This window comes from Silurus meridionalis, chromosome 3 (assembly GCF_014805685.1).
Source record: "Silurus meridionalis isolate SWU-2019-XX chromosome 3, ASM1480568v1, whole genome shotgun sequence".
NCBI classification, from domain to species: domain Eukaryota; kingdom Metazoa; phylum Chordata; class Actinopteri; order Siluriformes; family Siluridae; genus Silurus; species Silurus meridionalis.
Window position 1 is genome coordinate 12,034,852 of NC_060886.1, and position 25,528 is coordinate 12,060,379.

General features: G+C 37.2%; 1 protein-coding gene across 1 annotated transcript; it reads right to left on the reverse strand.

The window, feature by feature from the left end:
* Nucleotides 1-8,302: 8,302 nt before the first annotated feature.
* On the reverse strand, nt 8,303-25,179 carry gdap2 (ganglioside induced differentiation associated protein 2). Its single transcript, XM_046844852.1, has 14 exons — nt 24,949-25,179; nt 22,602-22,834; nt 21,239-21,378; nt 20,937-21,090; nt 20,545-20,633; nt 20,381-20,457; nt 19,950-20,109; nt 18,259-18,409; nt 17,954-18,030; nt 17,086-17,162; nt 16,769-16,908; nt 14,897-14,951; nt 14,196-14,339; nt 8,303-8,804 (listed from the first exon to the last, which is right to left on the reverse strand). The coding sequence occupies exons 2-14, from the start codon at nt 22,805-22,807 to the stop codon at nt 8,787-8,789; spliced, it is 1,488 nt and encodes a 495-aa protein (XP_046700808.1). The 5' UTR covers nt 22,808-22,834; nt 24,949-25,179; the 3' UTR covers nt 8,303-8,786.
* Between the last annotated feature and the right edge of the window lie 349 nt (nt 25,180-25,528).

Consider the following 25,528-nt stretch of genomic DNA (forward strand, 5'->3'; position numbering starts at 1 on the left):
ATATATATATATATATATATATAATATAATATAAATTTTTAATTGTTATAAATATATATATATATATAATGTTTAAACAATTGTGCAGCAAAGGAAAAGTGTGACAGAGAGAGAATTCCCAGTACTAGGTGCTAGGTGTTTCCTGGATAAGACTCTAAATGGCCTAAGGGAAGAAGCTCCTTCTCATTCTCTTTCTGTTTCTCTCTGTCTCTTTACTGAAAGCAACAGAGAAAAGAGTACATTGTTGGGATGGCTGAGGTCCTTCACAATCTTCTTGGCCCTGGTCCAGCAACGCTTGCCAGGGAGGTACGTTCAGCTGACCTCACCACCCTCTGGAGGGCTCGCTTGTCCTGCATGGTGCTGTTACTGAACCAGGAAGTGATGCTTCTCGTCAGGAAGCTCTCAATGGGGCAGGTGTAGAAAGTTTTTAGCACCTGAAAGGGTAGTTTAAAGTCCCTTAGTTGTCTCAGATGGTACAGATGCTGCCGGGCCTTCTTCACCAGGGTGTTAATGTGACAGGACCAAGACAGGTCCTGTGTGATGTCAACACCTAGGTACCGGAAACTGTCCAATCTCTCAATACCTAAATACCTAAATATTGCTAGACTGCTTTCTCTAGTATTTTCTCTTCTTCTGATGTTATTTTTCTACCCATTATAAGTTATGCCAACATGGATCCCTGATAATTATGTGTAATGGCTCCGGTATTTAAAAAAAACAGAAAAAAACCCCAAAACAATTCGACATGTTACATACCAGTGTAAAAGACCGGTTTGTGTATGGAAGTGTTGCAGTCAGAACACCATGATAGACATACAGACATAGAGGAGAACATTTAAGCGAAATTGCCAGTTAACAAAGCCCCATTTCTGGAATATTGCTGAAAGATATGCAGAAACAATGAAAACACTACACAGCAGAATGCAGCTGAGAGTGGCACAAGCACAGAGACAGCACTCTGAATATTCTCCCTCTCTATACAATGTGCTGCTGACATCTGTGCACTTTTGTGTCTTTTGTCCACATGCTCTAGAATTCGTAGAAGCACATCATAAAATTTTGTGTTCACTACATGTACTGCAGACGTGAACATTATTCACATCTATTATTCATAATTCACAGCATTTATGAAGGAGCACTGGTTTCTTATTGGGTCTATGGAAGAAACATTTTATAGTTATATTATTGCTGTTAAGCTACATTTTTGTATTCCATGAAGCCAGGATTTCCCAAATGTTCCTTTTGATTAAAACGGTAAACCACCGTTTCACTAAAACTTGTAACACTCACTGTATGTCTGAATTCTGACTAGGAAAAAAAACATCAAACAAAATCCCATCTCACTTCAGAATCAGGAGGGTCTCATAAACCCTCTAACCTGAATCTAAACCCAAACTTTTACTCAGTATATGACATCACATCGATATGGCTGCTTACACTATAAAGTACCACTCCCAAAATAATTCTTGTAGCATGCACTGTAGCTCAGTCAACATAGTCAGCATTTAGTATAAGAAGTCAGAATTAAAGGGGGGAGGATATTTTTAAGGTTTGATGCTACACATGTGCTGATGGTAAATGTGTTCGAAGAAGTGCAGAAAGTGACTTGAATAAGCGTACGTACATATCAAAGTACACTACTAACTGCAGATTTCTTTAAGTTAGAAATGATGAGTTTAAGAAATAAAACATCTTTTAACAAGTTATTCTGTGAAATTCACTGGAATTGTTCTTCGGGGCTTAATCAGGAAGTACATAATGCAAAGCTATTCATAATTCAAGCTGACCCTTTTCCAGAGAAATGTTAATAATATTAAGGTTGGAAAATCAGTTTTCTTCCTTTAATAGGTTTGCATTTCCTCGGACAAGGAAAACAAAAAAGCACAAGCACATTTTGGGATAAATCATTGTGCCTAGCGATGAATTTTGCTGTGCATTTATTGCAAACATGAATGGAATAAGTACAGTATGGTCCATTTTCTTTAATTTTCTTTGGCACTCTTTACAGGAACCTGAAAATGTGAACCTTTGCTGCTTTGGTTTAAAGCTAGATAAGTGGCACTGTAAATTGCCAATAGTTGCAAGACACATTCAATTTTGGTTGGCATGGGATAACGTTAGCTGCACAGACACCACTAATTTCCATTCTCTCTGTTCTTGTTCTGTTTCCACCTCCAGTCAGCTCCGGCTTTCTGTCTCTCCTTCCTCTATCTTCAATAATTGCCTGCAATTCTTCATTCCTACTAGGATTTAAAGTGTATTAAGGTTTAAACTGATCTGGTAATGCCATTTTTTAAACCAAAGGCAAATACAGTAAATAGGCTAAATGTGAATGACTATATATGAAACATTACTGCTGTTTGTTTTAGATGTTGACTGGCCTTAGCTGTAGGAGGTGACAATAATAGCAGCACAAAGACCCATCATGTTTTAATAGTTGTGCTCATGAATCTCTGTGACAAGAAAACAAAGGCATTTCGAGGATATTGGTGTAAAAATAAAACCGTACTGTATCTAAATGAATGTAGTTAGAACCATTCTGTAGAACTTTGTGACAGTCTTAATGAGCAAATAACGCAGACATTTAAAAAACAACATTGTTTTAGAAATAAAAAAAAAAGGAAATACGTTTTGACTTCCGCACAGTGCAGAAAGACAGGAGAAATGTCATATTTATCCTATAATTTGCAAAATTTTAGCCATAGCTGAAGCGATCAAAGGCAGTAAACTAATCTAAAACTTGTTTTTGTTGTCTGCAGTCCCTCCAGCTGCAGACATGTTCAATTATGAGCTACGTCTGTGCTCGGTGTAGCCAAATGTTGAAAAGTTTCTCATATTAAATCGATTACATGTAAAAAATGTCAGAATCAGGACAAATTAAAAAAAAAGAGTTTTTGTCCAGTAAAGTCACAGGAAACTCAGGTCATGTTTTTAGTTATACGCCACACTCTAAAATGATCCCATGAGATGGTGGACATAGCCTGCAGTGCACTGCTTAAATTACAGGACATTGGAGTCTGATGTGAGGTTTTTGTGGAGTAACAGGCACAGAGAGAAGCCAACCTAAGCCCTGTACTTTAATAGTCTGAGAAACCCAACAGCTTAAGCAAACTGTCCTTCCTTTCCAGGAAACAGACAAGCTGCTCAAACAGTAACTAGTTGCATCAACATCATTGAAGAGGTACAATTTATAAGAGCTCAAGGTCCTGAGAAACAGGTGATGGGCGAATAAAGAATGGCAGATGTTACTGTGGCTGAAACTGAAAGATGTGTGCGCCCGTCAGGCCGTAGATTAGAATTGTTTGGAGTGTGTCCTGTCATGGTTTGCTGTTTTTTTTAAAAAAGTACCTATTTTAATGACATTTTTCTTGCCTAGTTTGCTCTGTCAAAATATCAGCTCCAACTTCACACAGTTCTGATTTCGTTTCTGAATTTGTAATGCTTCGGAGTTGTGACTGAGGGTTGAATGCGCCAGAATTGGGGTGTTTGATGAACTTCTTTTACATTTGTGCTACTTTAGTGAAAAGGATATTCTTTAGTGTTGCTATACTTTTTGAAGTCTCTCATGTGGTGTGCACATTTGGACCTTCACATGCCGTTTCCATTAGATATACCCTGAATATGATCAGTTCTTGAATCAAGATCAAAATTTAAGACAAAACAACTTCTGCTATCCACTTACTTCATGTAGAGAGAGGGTTTTAATCAGGGATGTAGTCAAAGAAATTCAAAACCTTTGAAGTTTTCCACACTAAATGAACAGAAAGGTGACCTTTACACTCAAAACATCAGTAACATCTTTATATTATATATAACGACTAAATAGCAGAATGAACTTAATACAGAACAACCATTAAATGATTTCTAACTTAGTCTTAAGTGTACAGTCTCAGGATTTCTTTTCTCTTCACTAAAGATTCAAAAATAATAAACCATGCAGTGCATCAGTAAATAATGTTACTTCATTCATTTTGATCTTTTTTATGTATCATAAAGTAAAATAAAAGAGTTTCTTAAAAGCCCGATCTCTTTCCTGCCCTCCACTGGACAGTAGCTCTTAGAGCTCCTAGAGAATATGAGATATTGTTCCCTCATCGTCTGTCACAGGAAGCACTATCTGTTCAGGTTTAATGAAACGAACCGAGAATCTGTTTAGCCGACTCAGGTATGGTGAAATAAGAAAATAGTCTAATCTCATGAAGATTGTGGACCTTTAAAGAAGTAGATACCTGCAAACATCCCAAACTATTTAGAGATGTACCAGCGCCATTTGGATTCCACTTCATGTAGTGTTTGGACATTGGACCTCTTTAAGTGTGTAAAGGCTCTGGCATGGAGAATCTGGTGTTAGATCTATTATGATCTCAAATGTTGAGCTATTTTATTTTACGAGTTGATCAGTAGCTCCTGGTTCCATAACATCAAGTAAGTGTATAAGACTGTAGAAAGAACATTACTCACAATCTTACACTCCAGTGCTCATGTTAGTTCTCACTCTTTAGTGTTCTGTTTTGTTTTAAGACTATAATCACACTCTTTATATCCCCCAAATGAGGATGGTTCCCCTTATGAGTCTGGTTCCTCTCAAGGTTTCTTCCTCATAACATCTAAGGGAGTTTGTCACAGTCGCCATGGCTGCTCATCAGGGATTAATACACATCGTTCAGCTTAACTGTTAAATTCTGTAAAATAAAATAAAGACAAGAAGTATTTGTTTATAACATGATACTGTACATGTTGCTCTTTGAAACATTCGGATAAAAAGCTGTTCTGTGTTCATTTCAGTTGGTGTGTTTCTCTTCATAGTGTTAGGACTAAAGGCAGGAATAGCACCAGGCTAGACCAAAAATATTTTCCTTGCTGTCACTCAGCAAGCAAAACTACTTCCTTTTGCACAACAGTTTTAATGTGGGTTGCCTGCTGTAGAACATATATTGTAAAAGGAGTCAATGTTTGAATTTTTTTTTATTATTAAGGACCCACAATCATTAATCAAGTTCTGAACGATCAGTAAATATTTACTGCTGGATTCGCCTTTGAAATCCTTTGAAAGTGATGTCAGTTCAGACTTGCTTTTAGTCTCAGGCAACCCTTCAAATCAATTAGTCACTTCGGTACATCAAGCTTTGTGAGAGAGAGCATTTGGCCGATACTCTTAGATATTTCTGGCGAAGCGATGGCAGATATATCACTACAGCAACTCAGAGTCTTATTTCTGGACAAATATAATTTCCATCTAGTCATTTGTTCATGGCCTGAACTCTTTCTTTTCTCATTTGAGTCACTGGACTGGTTATTCATCTTGAGCCTATTTGGTGTAGCTTTAAATGTTGTCTTGTGCTCAGTCTTAAAACTACTGCAACTTTGTAGAAACAGATGCCACACCCATTTTCATAATGTTTTTCAACATTTTTAGGACTACATAAAAATTTCCTAACACTGTTCCTAGTGAACTGGTCTAAATATTTACATTCCATTATTCCTTAAATTGGGATCAGATTATTGATTGCTGGCCACATTTGAACGTAGAAAATTGGAAAATCTTGGAGTTTTAAGAGCTGAATTGAAGGAAAAGTGGACTTGTTTCTTACAGTTGTTACATTATAGTGCCTAAGACACAAGTTGCCATGATACTGCATTGACAACTGTATATCCAATTTTCCACTCACAGAGCACTTTTTAGGAACGCCTGTACACCTACTCATTTATAATTATTTCCTAATTAGAATTTGGACTGAGGAATAATTGTTGGTGCTAGATAGGCTTGTATGTTTATAACAAAATGGTATAATTCAGAATGGTGCAAAAAAATATGCATTGACTGTCAGTTTTGCAGACTGTTTTTAGCTCACAAAAGGCAGCAGTAACTTGAATAACCATTCTGTAGGTTTGTGGTGAGCCGAAAGCCAAAATGCACGGCATGTTGAATCCTTAGATTGAGCTACAACAGCAGAATCTGGCAACAAAAAGCTGAGGCTGCGGTGGCCACAGACTCACCAAAACCTGATCTAAAAAAAATCTCAATGCTGAGTTTCACAGGTGGTAGTTTCAAAATTTGGTACCAAAAGCTTTAATGCATGGACCTAATCTGCCTTGTGCTAAATGTCCAGGCTGGTGGGGATGGTGGAATGTGTGGGGAATGTTTTCTTAGCAGTGCTTGCATAAGCCTTATGAATTAATAGTTCATTTAGCTCATTAAAGTGATTGGATATAAGTATTAGTATATCTTTTTGTTCTGCTTAGACTTTTCTTTAGATTCTTAGTATAGATTTGTTTTTGTTATTTTTTTACACAAAACTTCCATTAGGAGTGTGTTAACATATATTAAAGGAAAACTTTAATAGTGTGCGGTTCTGGTTTCCACTACTGTAACAATATTAGAAAATATCTGACCCCTATGCTGTGCTTTACAGACCACTGATGGTCCCCTTTATCCCACATTCAGAACAATTAATTGAATTAACTCAGACACTGAGAATTGAATATTAATGTGAGTTGCTGAAAACAAAATGACCTCTATGGTTTTGCAAATCATTTTCATCTTGTCAATGCTGGGAATGTTACCAAACTGTTTTAAACAGATGTAGGTTAATTATTTGAAGATCATTATTATTAATGATTTATTATTAACTCGGTGAAGTTTATTACATGTATAAAAATCCATCAAACCAAATCAATCTAATTGTGCTTAATGTTGTTTTTTTTTTTTTATTGTATGGACTGCAGGGTCATCCATACTAACAGCAGGATAGGAAATTGACAGTTTTTTTTAATCTCTCTAATCTCTGTTTACTTCACAGTGGTGAGGTTACTGGAGGACAGTGTTGATATAAAAGCACACAGGCCACATGTCCTATGTTTTCCACATGCTGTGAAACACTCCACTCTACGCTAATGTTGATTTGTTCAGGATCTTGAGCCCTTTTTGTTGCCGGCTGATTCACAAAAAAAGCATAATAAATTCTGTCCAGGTGTCTAAAGTTCATCATGGCTTCTCACCTGCGCTAATCCCACTCACAAACACAGAGAGGGCTGTGAAAGATTCATTTCCCCTTTAAGCACGCACTTCACGGTGGAGCTGATTCATCAGTTCTCCAACCTCTATGTCTGGTTTCTTAAAACATTATTCAATCATACTTCAGTTTTCTTTTTAACAAATAGACTGAAAGAGCAGATGGACGATTCACACGTTTTGTTTCTTTGATACAGTGTTAAAGTTTGACATGGAGAAGTGCAGCATGGTCCGTTTTTAGTTCTAATCAAGGTCAGGGCGCTGGGCTTTCTTCACAATGGAACATGTTCTTTTGGAACGTGTGGTGGAAAATGTGACTGCGTCAGTGGCCGAGAAAGTCCACTAGACACCTGTTCATGTCGCCTCCTTTATTTAGTTTAGTTTTTCAAACAGTAAAAAATTGCACCCTTTTTATTTTAATTGATTACACCTTGCATACACCTGGGCTTTAGCTCTTTTGAAAACATTTATTGCAGTTTATTTATTTATTTTTTCCATAGTGTTGATTTCACTGACAATCTGCTCTTTTTAAGCAAAACATCTTATCTTAGCTGAGATATGATTATTGTTTCAGTATTCTTGTGATAAATGACTGGAAGGGCAAATTCTAGGAGGAAAGGTTATTTATTTGTGGCATATATTAATCTAAATGTATTTTCTAAATGCTTTTATATACAAAGCAAAAACAAAGAAACAAAAAAAAACGAGTCCGATTTTAATAACATTGTGTTTGCAGTGTTGAGAATAATTAGAGAAATACATGTCTTAAACGCAAGAGCAGTTCGACTCTATATTGCACAATAAACACATTTCACTTTCGAGTTCCACAAAGTAAATAGCAAGACTGAGGATGACTAACACTGCATCTGCACAGCAACCTTCAACTCAAACACTGATACAGTTATGCTCCTTCAAAATGGCTCTATGGAAAGTTCAGCACCTTTCACAAATAATGCCTTTTTTAATTGCTATCACACTTTGAAACCCCTGTGTTTTTCTTGCACATTATCACCTGTACCTGTGCCAAGATGTTTTTCTTTAGAGGCCTTAATTGTCATGTACCTGTGTAAATATGGCTTATAAACACCAAAAAAAGATTTAATACAATTTCAGACAAAGTAAGATCTATGGAAGGAGACACAATGCAATCAATTCAAAAAATTAGGATTAAAAAGAAAACAATGAAGAAATACACAAAAAAAATCCTGACTGTCTCTATTTGGAAAAAAAAAAATGTGTTTAGTATTAGTGTGCAATAAAGGGAACATAAAAAAATATTCCATTTAAATATTTAAAGAATAACATTTTTAATTAACTCCATTTGGCCACGGTCCTGTCAGCACAATCTGCATGTAATCATATTTAAAACAAAGCAGCTTATGTAGGTACCTTTACCAAGACCACATTGTGTGAAATAAGAATAGAATATGACTGAAGAAATAAATAGTTTTCAGGACATTGAACAATTTTCTGCTTTTCTGTTCGATCGCACAATCGCATGCATCAGTCTGTCAAATCAAATGTGACCAGTGCCGACGGCTGAGCACGGCGTCTACAGCAAACTTCGTGACTGGAAGAGAGGGCATCGAGTCGGTTTCCTTTAGCCGTTTCACATAATGGGAGGGACAGATTTCTCCATGCCAACATACCCATACTGAGCCTGTGTAACTGCAAATCACGTCCAGTTGTGAGCTCAACTAAATGCTGGGCATTCAAAGAAGGCTCAGTCAAATCACCTGCACGGTTTACTTTACAGGCTTGATGAGTGGGAAGTTCAGTATGAGCTGTTCATCTGAAAAAAAGAAGAAAAAAAAAAGAGAGCGAAAAGAGGGGAAAAGAAAAAGGAAGAAAAATCAGTGTTAGCATAAACTTAACCACAAATATAAAGTCAAAACATCTGGTATAAGTCAAATCAGGGCAGAGAGACAGCTGAAAAATGGGGTATACTGGTCTGAAGTCATTGGTAAATAAATCATTATTATTATTATTATTATTACTATTTAGAAATAATTCTGAACACAGTGTTCTATCCTGTCCGTACAGATGAGTGACAAATTAAAGTTATTAAGGTTTTGGTCCAACACGAGGCTCTAGGACTGCTTTATTGTGCCTTGTAACTGATTCTACATACCTTTGGAACAGTAAAAGAACGCTACGCTATTGTTCATCCTCTGAGATTATATAAACCTCTTAGAAAAGATGATTGCGTGCTTAATTAAAACTCACAAGTGCTTGTGTCTTCCCCGCTTTTTTAAAATAGCCAAAGGCGGTTACCATAACCAACTGTGTATATATGCACTCTGGGTTTTGATGTAGCCGGCTCAACCACCGACTAAAACATGGATTAAAATCAACACTCGTGTGCATAATGCAAAAATCACACTGTTGTCTAAAAACATATTTAGAAGCATTGTAGTGTGTTGTGTTTTCTGTGGAAATTCAATTTGGTGGGATGTAAATCCACAACCCCCCCCAAAAAAAAAATCTAGACTGGTTCCTAATCTGGATGTATTTCCCGTAAAACGTACGTATTCATCATGAACAGGAAGTTATTTAACCTTAATCTGCAATTCTACAATTCCATATTAATAACCTAGATTTATAATACCTGTATGAGAAAATATTAATCCTGATCTACATTTGCAGTAAACTCCAGCACCTCCATCTGGTGAGTAGCTTTCACACAAAAAAAGAAGAAAAATCATCCCAATTGGCTGATCCTGTTTCTCCTCACAGCAGCTGGTATCCAATCAGGTGTGATTACAATAACTTTAACTGCAATCTCTGTTATTCAATCAGATAATAATAAATTATCACCTAATAAAGCAAACACATATAAACTTCTATTACAAAGTCTAACAAAGATGTGCTGAATTTGAGTTTGAGGGCTCTGTTATATATAAAACACTGAAGATAATCTATGCAATTCGATTATGCAGAGATCTCCGTGGCCACTCGAGCAACCCAAGAGTTTAGTGGCTTGTGCACTTGAAGCTCTTCTGCCCATACAGCGGTTATGAGGACAACGTTAAGTAATGCTCAACAGCATGCTCTGAAGCCTGCAGGACAAATGAGAACAAAAGCAGATTATTCTGCTACGTCCATGACCAAATGATTTTTAACACTTGAAAAGGTAGTCAGAATACGAAAGCCCTTTATGCGCTTGTCATGCATTGTCAAGTTGTTGTCTAGGACATTTACCCCCCCGTTCTGTTTGCTATTTGGCAACGGATGGACTGTTCATGCGTCATATTGAACAGCTGAGACAAGAAATATTTGAACTGATTGACAATGAAGATTTTTTTTTGGTAACCTTAAAGCTACACAAATTCACTTCACGTGCATTGAGATGCTTCGAAAATCAAGCCTTTGAGTGAAAATAAGAAATGGTGGTAATGAATCAGGGTAGATCCAACAGTTTATTTTATATTGGTAAAATGCAGCATCAAATGATGAGTAAATCAGATTTAAAAAAGACCTGATATTTCAAGTCAAAATGATTGAAAGAAAAACATGTGATCCATGTTTAGCACATAAACTTTATTTGTTTAGTGTGTTTTAGAATAGTTCCACTTGAAACATTATAAGTGGTACATTTTGACTTGAACAGACCACAAGGCTGTATAATCATCCCATGAAATAACATTCCCTTCGAGAAAACAAAGTCAAGAAGATAAAATAATCAGATAATTCTAGGAACTACTCCAGTAAAATAACCCTGGATTGTAGTTAATTAAATAAGACGAGAAACAAAACACAGACTTGCTGATAAAGTGACATGCATTCATACACCCGTATCTTACAAGAGAACTCGCAGACCTTGCTGGAGAAACGGTAAATTTGGCATTCGACTGGATGGCTGTGTTCTCTTACAAAACTACTTACCCACAATAAGTTAAAAAGGCCAAAACCAGGTCTTTAAAACATAATGACAGAAGTGCTAAATGGTCATTTCTATGCCAGAAAGACTAGCTGAGGAATATACATAATAGAAAAGTGCTGAAGATTGCCATCCTCCCCCTGCCCCGTTTACAGGTTTGTGCACAACTTATATTTTAATCAATGGCATGTTTTAAAAAAATCTTTAGAGTAAAACGTGTTATGGTCTGTATCTTAGACCTTAAATCTGTTCCCTCCCTCTCTTTCTTTCACTCACACTAAGACACACACACCACCATTTTGTCTAATAGCACTCAGTAACTGCAGCTATACTCATTCCCAGTTTCAGCCTCACACCAAGTGCAGACACGCAAAGGCACGCATTCTCAGACAGCCAGTTCACCAATTCAGTCTTTTGACTAAAAGCAAATGCAGGCCGTGCCACAGAACCCTGAACAATTTGTGTTACAGAAGAGACAGGAGTAACAAAGCAAATATTTAATCAATGCACTGCCAACTTTTAAAAGTGTATATTATGTAAACGTGATTAGAGCCAAAGGGAGAATCAGTCAATAGGAAACTTTTGCCTTTCTCAGGAGCTACGATAAGGTTTCCCTGAAACTGTACAGTTGACAATGTAATGCTATGATGTATAGTTTAGAAAATAATGGCCTTTCAACTACAGTTGAAACAAACTATTTAAACAGTTTAAATCAGGTTGGATTCAGATTGTACTATATAATGATGATATTACTAATAACAATGTTTATGTTTTGTGGGTCTATTAATTGGAATACACCGGCCAAATGTTTGTGAACACCTCTCCATCATACTCAAATGTGGGTCTTCCCTGAAGTATTTAACAGGCACACAATTCAATTGAATGTCTGTATGCTGCAGAATTGTAATTCCCCTTCACTTGAACTAAGAGGCCCAACCTGTTTCAGCATGACAATGCTCCTATGGACAAAGTGAGATCAATGAAGGCATCTGGAGTGGATGAACTCCAGTGTACTGCATAGAATGCTGACCTTAAACCCATTAAACACCTTTGGGCTAAACAGGAATGCTGATTGCACACCAGAGCTCCTCAAATGAAAAAAACAAACAAATATATGTATCCTGTATAATAGGCAGGGTTTTTTTTTTTTTTTTACACAATGTTTACATTGTACATCATACATCATATTCTCATCCGTAACTGCCCAGCTGGTAAATATGTTTACATTTAAATATATCCTTGTATGCTCAAATAAATTATAATTTTATGAACTAATATATTACAATAACATCAATGGGATGCAGTGAGCATGATGCACAACATTCTGATTTTGCTTCAATCTTGGATATGGATTTGATTAATTTTTGACATATCAAAAATAAACACTGCTGCCATACGAGCCTTAGTTTTTCAATTTCAATGGATTTAACGCACAGTAATTGTTAGCAGAAATATCGAATCTACAGAATCTCAGCAGCATTTAACAAAATGTGCATTTGAATGCAACACTCACGGCTATTTAAACATGGCCAGGAGTGCTAATGTGCACTGGTTTGCTAGTTTCACAGGGAGAAAAAAAATGTTCACCCTAACTACATCTCACAAACTGCACAATAAGACTTAAAACAAGATTATGAAGAAAAAAAAAAAAGTCTGCTTTTTCACCATGGCATGCACATACAGTATGCCCGATTTGTTGTTAAATAATTAGTTGAATTTTGCATTAAAAAAAACACAACCCTGGCAACCCTGCTAATATGACTCAAGGGTCCAGTGTATAAGGCATGGGATGTTTTATTTCACATTCAGCTGTGATCGAGCTGCTGTCAGTGTGTCCCCAGCTCTCATTAACTGATGCATCTTTTCTGAATCCTACTTTCTTAGATGCATTAAGCAAAAAACAATACGATTTGCATAATACATTGCGGTGAAATCTGCAATTTACATAATCACTAAAAAAAATATAACTGAGTAAACAAAATGTATAAAAGGAAAGATAAACAGACAGGCAGATAGACAGACAGATAAACAGATAGATTAAAGTCGGCTCTCTACTACACATTTGTATTCACCATAAAGGGAAAAAATCACCGCAGAAAATTCTTGCACTACCTTCACTTGCAAGAATGCTTTATTACACATTACTCGCTCAAAACATGACAACGGTATCACAATGGGGGGAAAAACTTTCACTGACCTTCTAATGATCGAACATGTTGATACTAGTCTGGCCCAACTTATGCTTATTACAGCTTCCAAAAAAAACCTGGAAGTTCCTTTTCCCACAGCTACACTCTCTCAGCACAATACAGCTTAGAAATCATGACTCGCACGACTTAAATAGCTGCAGGTCTCGTTCTAAATGCACAAATCTCCAAACACCAACAAAACGTAAATATTGACGCGTATGAATTGTAGGTATTTGTAGAAAATTGCCCGAAACGGATCCTACGTGTTGATCTAGGCAGTGATAATCTCATATTTACTTTAGAAAAAACATTAGCCAGCATTCAAACGTGAACTCAAGGAAAACGCCTTTATAAAATTAACTACTACTAAAGTTTGTTCTCCACATACACTATATGGACAAAAGTTTTGGGACACCTGACATTTTCACCCATATGTGGTTCTTCCCCAAACTGTGACCATGTGGTACTTTTACTTCAAACCTGTTCACCAGCATCACAGTGCCCCTGTGCATAAAAAGGTGAGCTCCATGAAGATTTGGAGTGGACGATCTTGAGTAGCCTGCTATAGAGCTCTGACATCAACCCTATTGAACACCTTTGGGATGAATTAAAACTCATTGCATCCCATTGCCTTAAGTATACTGTGACGTAAAAAAAGTCTGTGGACACGTAACCAATGCAATGCAACCAGTGCAATGACTTCATTTAAAGTCTTCTACTTGATTCTTTATTTTATTCAGCAACAACAGTATTAGTGAGGTCAGTCATGGATATTGGCCAAGAAAGACTGAGGTGCTCTCTTGAAGTTCAGTTCAGTGATCTGTGCTCTTCCATTGAATTCCACAGAAAAATTATCATGATTTAAGAGGATTGGGCCTTTTAGTTTCATTAAAAAAAAAAAAAAAAAAAAAATGTACTGCTACAGCATTAAAAGCAGTCTAGATGATAATGCCTACATGTCAGAGCAATGGTCCAGGGTCCACAAATGTTTGGCCAGTGTATTTAGGCATTGAAAAATAATGCCTTGAAGGATAATAAAGAGCAGGACCATGCATACATTCAGAAGACCCATGTTGGGCCATTTGTATGTGTGCTTGTGTTTATGCAGGCTCACCCTGGTGTCATACTCCAGCACAAAGGGCGGGATGTCTATCTGTTCAGGTAGGATGCAAGTAAAGAGCTGCTGCAGGTTATCAATGTGATGGACCTTTTCCTTTATCCCAGGAACACTAAATGTAGTGAAGAACCATGTGGAAACCTGAAACAATGAAGTAACAGTTGCTTGGTACCATTTTCTGGACTCTCTTAAAAGCATTAACCAAAACATTAACCAAATGTCTCTGTTCCTCAAATATGGTCTTTATGCAACTAAAGGCAAATTAGAATGAGGCTTTTCTGTATGAAACCAAAATAATGAAACGTGGATTCACGGTCTGTGCACTGTTGTAGGTCCTTGTAAAACATATAATGTTGAACTCGGTTGGTGTTGCATCTGTTTTGATCATCATTAAAAAAAGGTGAAACTAGAAGGAGCGAGTCTTAAGGGGAATTATCTGTTGTTGAATTAATCTACAGTTCACATACTGAGAGATTGCACTAGGTAAGAACTTGTGTTTTATTTATTCCATAAATCCTCATGAAGTCTCCCACATGATTTGTGCGTACGTGATAAACATATGGAAATGCTGCTGTTATGATTTAGAGAAAGAGAAGTCAAAATCACATTGCGCATACAACACTGCACTGTAGACAGAAATACTTTACCAAGCCTGACATTTCAAAACAGGAACAAGCATTTCCGCATCAACAAATTACCTTGGAGCGAAACGAGGGATGAACAAAGTAGAAAGCCCGCAGATTTTTTTTAAACCTGGAAAAGACACAGAGGGGCATTTAATATAGTCATAACATTCTAAAGGAAATTACTCACACATTATATCACATATAAAACTAGTCTTAAATAACATTTTACCAAAGAATTTACAATTAAAACAGTATCCAACAATAACTGCCTTTTCCAAATGTTTAAGATGTTTTTAGACTACAGTGCTGTCTATGACACAGGATTATCGCCAACGCTGTAGTCCAAAAGTGGGAACGAGTGATTTGAGGGGCACATTTTTCCCCACAAAAGGACACCCACTTTCCCATCACCTTTCCCACAAAGGACACAACATCCAATCCAAATCCTCTGTGAACCTAAAAGAGCTGTTACAGAGACCCATTCGTTTCCTCAGCTTCCTTTTAATGGCACTAGGCTACATGTGCTCACAGCTGAAGCAAAACCCTACCAGTGTTCTCCAATATAACACTGTTTACATTCATAGCACTCTCGAGTACATCATCATGCAAGATACTGACAAACTTGGCAGTTTGAAACTGATATGAATAAATGACAATCACTCCAACTAAATCCAAACAGAATAAAAAACGTTTGAAGAGTGTCAAAAACTCATATGGTTGGAGCGTTTTAGTATTTTGAATCCAGTGGAAAATGAGATCAGGCCACCGGACACAAAGTTCTATGGATGTAAAAGTGAAAAACAAAGCCAGGATAAGAATCTCATATGTGAAAGATCTCCACACACATCTTGTTTCCTGAACACATATGGTGCAACACTAGAGAAAATTAAATTCATGGAACAAATATGAGAGGAAACAAAAAGAAAGCACGAAGTACTGTAAAACTGTCACAAGAATGAAGAGAGGCCCCCCGCCCCCATTAGAAGTTCTACGAAAAGAAAAATAAAACTACCTAAATGGGAGAGGCTTTGTAATATTCCCACTCTATAGCACTGGTGAGTTTTTTAACCATGTAAACTTCTGTTTTCTATTTTTGAGGCATTAGTGCATTGAGTGCATCCTGAAAAACCTAAAGTATGCTTCATGGTCTCATACTCAGTCATAACTTCCTATTACCGCTAAACCAAACAGAAACCCAAAACCAGGAAAGCACCTAGCCTGGACTTTCATATCTAAAATTATGTCACATTAAATCAAAACAGATTGCTCTGTAGTACACAGAAATTCTACAGTACAGCATCCCCAACATGACACCACCAGTTACACACACCTTTACTCATATGGAGGGAGAACACCATTTGGCGATGACACGTGCACCGATTTATATCGTGTCAAAGCCAATAGAGTCAGTCCCAAAACTTAAGCCAAAAATCCCCTTCCAGTTTCCTTAAACAGTGCCAAACAACAGCTATTTCATTTCTCTCTTCTGAGAATAAACAACATCCTCTTGGCTGTATTCGAACAACAATTTGTGGCAAAGTAGTGAGGGTGACAACAGAGCAGGTATGAAAAGGCAACGCAAACTGGCTGCACCCCTCTTCAGCATACAGCAGATGAGACGGGAAGGTCAGAATCCTTGCCCTAGATCATGCAGAATTTTAGAAAAGCCTCTTCATTTCCCAAATGTGTGTAAAGTATATGCTTTGCAGTGTTGCCGTTTTGAACAACAACAAAAAAATGATTAAGCAAGCATATTTTTAACTTAAAATGCTAATCAAATCCCATCAAGGTTATTTCATTTACTGTTTACTCCTTCATGTAGAAATAGTGTTGATTTTCCTAAAAAAAAATCACTTCACAAAGGCTTATAAGGACTCTGGGTGGAGTCTGATGAGAATTTTCACATTTTTGCAATAAATAATGGAATGCAACAAATGGTCTTACTTCACATCAACAATGTCATAGAGTCTCTTTAGGAAGTCTGTGTCTAGTTGATTGTGTTCACTGGTGAGTGTGTGGAAATACACCACCACATATTCCTTTACTGTGATGTGGTCCATAACATGGATAAAATATAACAAAGCCTAGAGAGAGAGAGCGAGCGAGAGAGAGAGAGAGAGAGAGAGAGAGAGAGAAAGAGAGAAAGAGAGAGACAGAAGAGAGAGAAACACACAAAATACATCAAAGCTGAACATGTGGTAATGATAGGTTTGTATTAACATGTGTAACAGATATAAAATGTATAAAACTGACTGTTTTACCTTCTCCATATCAATGAGAGTTACTGGAATGTTTCTGCCTACCACCACCATAACCGTTCTGCCACACAAGTCGACACCTGTGAGCAAAAAAAAACATCTTAGGCAAATAAACATACAAAAAAAGAGATCCTCCTTCAGACTGTTTCAATCATTAAAATATTTCCATAACCAGCTTTGGCAACTTCTGGGTCAATTTACTAGCGAATTACTGTTAAATTATATATTTTGGACATAAATACAATTGCAGTGTGTCCCCCTTTAGCCAAAAGTGGTAAGTAGCCAATTACTGAGCTAATGCCAATCAACAGTGTATTAATATTTCTATGCATTATTGTCTTTCTATCATTTCGTCATTTTAAATGTTATTTTGTAATTAGTGATTACATTGTTTTGTCCTCCAGCTAAAACATACACATTGACAAAGAGGTGTCTGTTTTACCCTTGGTGGGGTAGATCACCACATACAGCGATGACATTACCCAACCTGAGCAACTTAGAGGTGATCGAAAACATCACCCCAGCAACCATTACTTTGGTGTCTATTTTTGATCCCGAAATTGTGAACCGAGAGAAACGGATTACAGAATCCCCGCTGGTGTGCTCAATGAGCTGGAACTAAGGCTTCCTGCCCAGTTAGCAAACACATGCAGTGAGAGGATCCAGCACACACATGTGCGCAGAAACAATACAATAAGGGTGGGGGGGTGAGTTAGTGTGTTGGAAAGAGACAGAGACAGTAATAGATAGAGAGAGTTTCATAAATAAGACACGGATGTGCTCGTTAATTTCACATTTCTGAATCAGGACAGGATCATATGTTCACACACACTTAAATGATTAACAAAAAGAACTGAAAGCTGAAACGAACCAGTTTGATATAGGGCCTTTAGCGCTGCTATGTCCGAGAGGTCCTCTGCTCGTGCTCTGCACAGCCAACGGTTATAGCTACGAAATGACAATACAGTCTTGAGTAAAGTTAAAATAATGCCGTGTGATATGAAAAATTATATATATTCTGATTTAACTTTGGGACTTAAAAAAAAGCTATTGTTTTAAGATTCAGCTTTAAACTGTCATCAGAAACCCAAACGCCAGAGATCATGACGGTTACTTCATGTATGTAAAGTATATGTGTTGTAATAAAGACCGCTGCAGTACGGAGAAAGTCCTTACTTCCTCTGGTGCTGTTTATGTTGAGCCGCGTCTGAGAGCTGACCCTGAAGAATAAGCCTTCGCTGCTTATCCACGTCTCCTTCCATTCTTGCAAAAGCATGATTACCCACCAGTCCCATGTCTGAGTCTTCAGAATCATCCTCAGAGCCACCTGAAACACACAAAGACACAAAGTTGACATTTTGTTGTCAGCGAATATAGCTGTATAGTATTACATTCCACATACAAGCCCATGTTTTTCCACAGGCATGATCGGATATGGCCAAAAAAAATTCCTACGACCCCCTTAATCATAATACTTAGCGTCGGACGTAGAAACCGAGGACCGCGTAATTCTCTGCTCTAATTTCATCCAGCTTGCAGGTCTACCGTAATATTTCAATCACAGAGGCACACACGCACCATGAAGATTGTTTCCGCTCTCTTCCGTTCTACAATTACTATAAGTGCGACTTTTCTTGTGAACCTTAAAAAAAAAAAAAACAACAAAAAAAAAAAAAACACAGTCATGGTTGAAAAAGAGTACCACACTTCTTTAATGAAGGAGAAGCTGAAAACTGAGGCGACATCAGGACTAAATTAAGAACAGATGTATTTGAAATTATTTTTGGCCAGAGTCTCAAGGCCCAATCAAATTTAATGAAGAAACTAAGATTTTGGTTTTCTGATAACAGCACCACACGATCCTTTTCCTCCACTTCATACGCTCAACTACTTGAATTTGCTCCGAACAGTCGAGGCTTTAGAAACAGTTTCACACAGAGAATTTTGGCTGTCTTCTCATATCATAAACCACAGCACCAAGTCCAGGCAGAGAGATAGTGTGTGTTTATTTTTACTGGGAGCGGCTAATGCATTTGTTTGAGCTGGATCGATAACTCAAAGGAGGGGTGGTCACCTCGACACAGCTGGACTACAGGCCACAGGATCTGGGCTTGAGAGAATAGCTGGCAAGCCTGCATTGACAAACACTTCCATGTAAGCTTACTGGCAACAAGCAAGCCAGGCAGTCACCATACAAACCCCGTATTATACACTGCTACAACGCCTTGAATGCAGACTAATTTGGGTTTTGTAGATTTTGAGTGATAGATCATGGTGTGCCAGCTGAAAAGGGCCTCCTGAGAACACCACTCAGCACTCACAGAAGATGGATGACAAGAGAGGAAGAAATGGTTCATTTAACAATTAGACTCACCTAAATCCACACCGCAGCAACCGGCAGCTTGTCTGACTGCATTAGCAGGACAGACTAAAGGCCTTCCATTTTTCTCAGATATAGATTACTTAACTTTCATCACTGCGAGCAAAACATTTTCCCATGAAAAAAAACAAAACAAAAAAATACCCTTCCCTAAAGAAAGACTCTGGCAAATCTGATGACAGAAAGCTGGAAATAACGAACATGATTAATGAATAGTTTTTGGAAGACTATTTGCAGTTCCATGAAAGTCTGCACTTTAGGTCATATTAAATGCTGAATAGTTCTTTTGGCTAGACATGTTTTTTTAAAATTTTTTTTTTTTAAGTGATACAAAAAAAAAAAAAAAAAAAAAACACGGTCATATTAAAATATTTGCATAAAGTTCCAAGGTTTTCCAGTTGTGTGTAAAGCTTATTTACTTTCTTTGAACTGACTGAGCATGTTGTACACATACTGAAACATGGATGCCAAGTTAGCTGGGACTCACCATCCAGGCTGCCAGGCTTCTCAGTAATGCGGATCTGCCTCTCAGGCACCACCGGCTCCCCTTCCGCATTCCCGATGTCGTCAGGCAGTAGAGGCAGGCTGGCTCTCTCCTCCTCCTTTGAGCGTGGGTAATAAAGTGGCAGCAACTTCTTATACACAGCCTGAATAGCAAGCAGCAATCAGAAACACACATCACAGTTAAATATAAATCATGTAAATCGCAAGCCCCTTATTCTGTGATTTATAGCTTACAAAAGACCAAAGCTGTAACTTTGTTGCAAAACTTTAAATTGAGGTTTTTCTAAATAGTTTACAGTCCAAACAGAATTGTCCAACAAAGACAGCTTCAAAATAACAACCAGACCAATCTCTCTTTGCACATAATTAACACACATTGCATGATCTAAACTGCTGATAGGAAATAGAACAGACCTCTTCGGTATCTGATACTGCAAACACTACAGCCTCTATGCTTTCTCCGTGGTTCTCCAGAAACCTCCGCACAGTCCCTGACAGAAGATATGCAATACAACACTTTATTAACATTGAGTCCGTTTCTTCTTTGGTGAATGGTTTAGTTTGTGAATGCGACTTACGGAAGGCTATGTGTGTAGCATCTTCGACGGGATATCCTCGCTTTGCAGTACTGATTACACAAAGACCTACAGAGGCCATACCATGCTCCCTGGATTGCAATGTGAACAGAGATACAATCAGACTTCGATTTACATACAGTCTCTACCTGAACCGCAGCAGTGATTGAATTATAAAACTGCTATGTCAGCTAGAACTCCTTCTGTCATCAGTCACTTTCAATAAAGACCAAACAACTATGAAGCGCTCATGGGAGAAATAAAAGAACACTAATGACAGCAATTAAAAGTTCATTCTCAGCTACTGAGTTCAAAAGAACTTCCTAAACTCTATTACCTGTGCGAGAAAGCGACTTTTGGGTGCTAATTTCCCCACTGTGTGACATAATACTTACTTGGCAAGCTGCATGACATTTCTATAGCAGCTGTATAAGGAGCTCTCAGCAGCTGTGCGGTATTTGGGTTTGTATTTGGGGCCAACCGTATGTATTACAAATCGAGCTGCCAAGTTAAAGCCTTCTGTCATTTTTGCCTCCCCTGTTCGACATCCTGCAAAAACACACACACAATCCTATCAGAATGTAAAACATATATCAGTTCCAAAGTGCACAAAAACTGTTGAAAGAAAAGAGGAAGATAACAGGAATACTTGTGTTGCTGATTGTCTTCTGGATTGAAACTCATTAGTGCCCCCTACCTTTCAGTTTAAAAAGTTCTTCCCTGAGCTCTGGGCCTGCGTGTCTGTGAACGCTCTCTGAGATCGGGTTCTTGTCTGTAAGGGTCTCATTGCTCGTATTCACAATGGCAGTGCAGTTCAAAAGTGCCACGTCTCCTTTGCTGTAATGATAAAACACCACGGAGGAGAAGATTGAATAACGAACATTAAAGTCATCCCTTTGAGCTGAAATGGAAGGTGTTATAATTAACAGAAAATATTACTCATCCGGTTTTCGAAAAATTATTCCACTTTTTGTCAGATGACGACTAATAAGACTAAGAGGCAGATTCTTAGTATATAAAACTACACTAATGTCTCAAAATGTTTCTTTGGAGGCTAAACAGGAACAGGAAAGATGTGATCACAAACATTAATCTCCTGTGCTGCATATGTTAAACTGTTACATAAAGAATTATTCATAACTTTACAGTAGCTGTTTAAAAAAGCAGTAGCGAAAGCAACAGAAGAAAAAACCGGAGTTGTGCAAAATATCTGCAATCCTACTAAGCTGCATGAGACAGAGCTCATGCAATCATGTGTTCATGTGCACTAATAACAAGAGGGAAGCAGAGGATTGTGGGGTACTTCAATGTAAGAAGCTGTTGAATGGTTGAAGCACTAGAATCATTTTTTTTAAATATATTTCTTATGGAGCAAATCACATTGCTGAAAGATATTTACAGTGATCAACTAAACAATATCCTGGAATTAGGTACACATATTCGTACCAAAATCTTTTGGTACAGGGCTTTCGGTAATCCTTTTTACGTGCGCAACATAGTTAAAATCTAAGTTCTGAGAGGAACGTATTAAGTGGCGGACCGCAAGTTTGTTTAGTTACTCAAATGGGGTCCAACAACAGTTTACTATTTAATTAAATATTTCCATTTATTAAATTCTATTTAATTAATTTGTGCCAATTAAACCGATGACTCAATTTTATTGCATGCATTGCATTCATTTGATTTATTCTATTTAATTTGTATAAAATATTATAAAATATTATTTTATATAATATTTAACCAAGCAGGCATTTTATTGAAATAAAAATATAAATATGTAAATTGTTTAAATCTTAATCACAAATGTTAATATAATAAACTGCATAAAAAAAATTACAAGCAATTTTGTGTTTTGCATTTCAGCCCCCTAACCGTACTGAAACTGATCCGAACCGTGACTTATAAAGCGAGGTATATACCGAACCGTAGATTTTGTGTACTGTTTCACCCCCTACCTGGAATAGTAAAAAATATATTTTCAACAGAAAAAAACATTTTTCAGTGCTGAAGAAAGCATTGTGGGGAATACAATAATGATGCATTAATGCTATGTGACTTACAATACAATAATTTTTCTGTTGATATCCTCTCTGAATGGGAATGGAGAATCTGGAGCGTTTACATGATTTGCATCAGCCAGTTTGTCAACCTCATCCCTATGATGAGACTTTGCTTCCTCATTGCCATCAACCACGTCTTCAGGCTGGTCCCAGGTGGGAAGAGTCTCCACATAAACAAACTGAGAGCGAGTGCCCAATGGATCCATGCTGCTGATCCACAGGGCAGTGTTGAACTGAAGACAAACACATTTAAACACTTTCTGTTAGAAAGCCTGTGGGCATGTTAATACTCTCACAACACATAAAGCCAACAGACAGTGATATTTAAAAATCAATAAGACATAGGGGAATAATAATTAATAACAATAAGGACATTACCATATTATGATGTTACTGTTGCTAGCAAGTAACAGATGTCCCTTCAATATACAGTTCTCTATTAGGGGAATGTAATATGATTTCAAGACAAGTCTAAGATATGCATCAGCAGGTTTTATTTTTCTAACTGCCAGAAAAGCATAAAAAAAAACTTTAAGCAATTAAAAAAATAAAAAGAAGAAACTGTCAATAATTAAACTGCATTCAATTAGAAGTTACGAACAACATCTATGGTATCTTAGAAAACTGTATTAAGGCATTTAATTATGTGCAAATGCCTCGATCAGCATTCATTTCTTCAATAATTGGACAGATAATCACTAGTCAGAATGAACTTGCAATAAAACTATATATAAAGAAAAACGCTGATGAGAGATATGTGAAGCACTTAGTCCCTGGCTTGAAGTTTGGAGATGGAATTGTACCAGAACCTTCATCATAATTGAATTCGACTCTGAAGAATTCATTAGAGATTCTGAGAAGGAAAGACTTCAGAGCAACGTTCATCTTGTGACTCAAGTCCAAAATAAATACCCAACCATCAGACAGCAAAGATTCTGGCTGACTGACTAGATTTAGGGGAAGCAGAAAGTTGTGGGAGCACAGTATATATTATCATTATTTTTTGCTCCTTAGATAAAAAATATTTTTTCTTTAGCGCCCTCTTCAGTCTACCAGGTGAACTGCAAATGTGCTGGAAACAAGCCACTCAAAAGACAAATTATCCTGACCCTCTCTGTTAATCCTGGATCTACAACTATTAAATATGTCCTTTCAAATGACTTCCACATTCAAGGTGTCCAAATTCAGTTTCACCACTTCATCACAAACCCCAGCATATGCATTATATTTGAGTTGCTTGAGTATTGTCCTAATCAGGAGCCCTAGAAAACGTTTGCAATTTGCACAAAGACAAAAAAAAAAAAAACCTGCATTTTGACACACAATCTAAGCTTGCGTTTCTGCAACACCGTGTCAGCCTTCCTGTAACTTGCATTTCTAAACATTATTGTACAATGTGAGGAAGATGTGGAAATGTTCGTATAAGTCAGTGAACCTAATTCAGTACCAAACTACCGCAATACAGTCAGCAAAGGGATACTTTAAACTGTTAAATCAAAAAAGCTGTGCGTCTTAACATTGGAATCATAAAGAATCTTAAGGCTTTTTGCTCATGATTTAAGACATGCTAAGCCACATCATACTAACACTAATATTTTTTTCCGTCAAAAATAAATTCACATAACAAAACCTCATTATGCCACTGAGACCAAATCACACCTGAATACGCTGCTGAAAGAGATTTAAAGGCACAATTCAAGTCTATGTGCTTTAATACATAATACATTTTGTAATGCATTCTTAAATATAATCTTGCAGGTTATTTGCAATTGTCCTTCAGGGAAAATTAAACCTAATACAAAGCTCAGCTGACATGTAGAACAGTACTGGGGTGAGCAGCCCCACGAGACCAGAGTCCAACCTAAACTACAAATCCAGCTACAAAATCTGGTGATTAACCAGGAGATTACATAAACATGCAGACACCCTGATGTAATGTCAATGTTAGCTGAACTTTATTTGAGGTTTCAGATGAGGCTTTTCATCGCTTTACTTATATATCCAGGTCATGTGCAGCACAACTATAATATGGAACCTCCAAAGATCCAGAAAACAAGGAACTGGGAACAATCTCAGATTTTGAAGTATTAGAGTGAGGAATATTGCGTTATAGTGCAGTGTTTAATACCAAACCAGGAAGTGTGTTTTACAGCATTCTGCTCAGGGCTGATTCAGAAAACATCTCCAACCCAAACAGTAGTAATGACTTATGTAAATTTACTTCTGACTCAAGACTGATGGCAAAAGCTCGTGCCAGCAAAACAGCAGTGTACAGAAAAACCTAAACAATAAAAAACAATGCTATCAGACTCTATAAATAAACAAACCTGCATTTACAGGTACTTACCTCTATAATCCTAATGGAGCAGCAGTCTGGTCCAAGTACAGCCCACTGTTCTACACTAAGTCAAGGCAAGTCTGCCTCCAAATACACAACAAACACACAGATGACTCTGTTCTAACAGTGAATGCACGTCTTATAATAGCCCAGTAGCCTTGGCATTGCGGAAAATGTTCATAAAGCTCCCAGTTATTCAAATTTCCTGATATTTCCCATTCCCACTTAAACGCTCTGCGTTATGTAGCGCGTGGGGTCAGCTGATTCCCAGTAAAATACACGTTCACTTCCGGATCTGTCCCTCTAAGGGACCCTCGCAAAAATCTTAATATCCCATAGATGCGAAAAAAAAAACTGCTACCAAATAGTACCGTTTTGTATCGTTTCCCACCAGAACATAATTGCATTGTTATCTTTTTAATTGAACCAAATCGCGTAAAATATTTAAAAACATATATGTTCAATCATTATACATACAACACAACTTATTTTAAGCACATATTGTTAGAGGAGCCCAGAAAATAACCAGACCAAAGTAATCGAAGGATGTAGAGTTTATTTAAAACGGCAACATTACAATACAATAGAA

What these genes read in the sequence shown, in the direction of transcription:
- gdap2 (XM_046844852.1), bottom strand. Translation starts at nt 22,807, where the DNA reads ATGGATCCATTGGGCACTCGCTCTCAGTTTGTTTATGTGGAGACTCTT. An exon ending in CATAAACAGCACCAGAGGAA is followed by an intron (nt 18,031 to 18,258) that starts GTAAGGACTTTC and finishes GTCATTTCGTAG; the next exon opens with CTATAACCGTTGGCTGTGCA. An exon ending in TATGACATTGTTGATGTGAA is followed by an intron (nt 14,952 to 16,768) that starts GTAAGACCATTT and finishes TGTCTTTTCCAG; the next exon opens with GTTTAAAAAAAATCTGCGGG.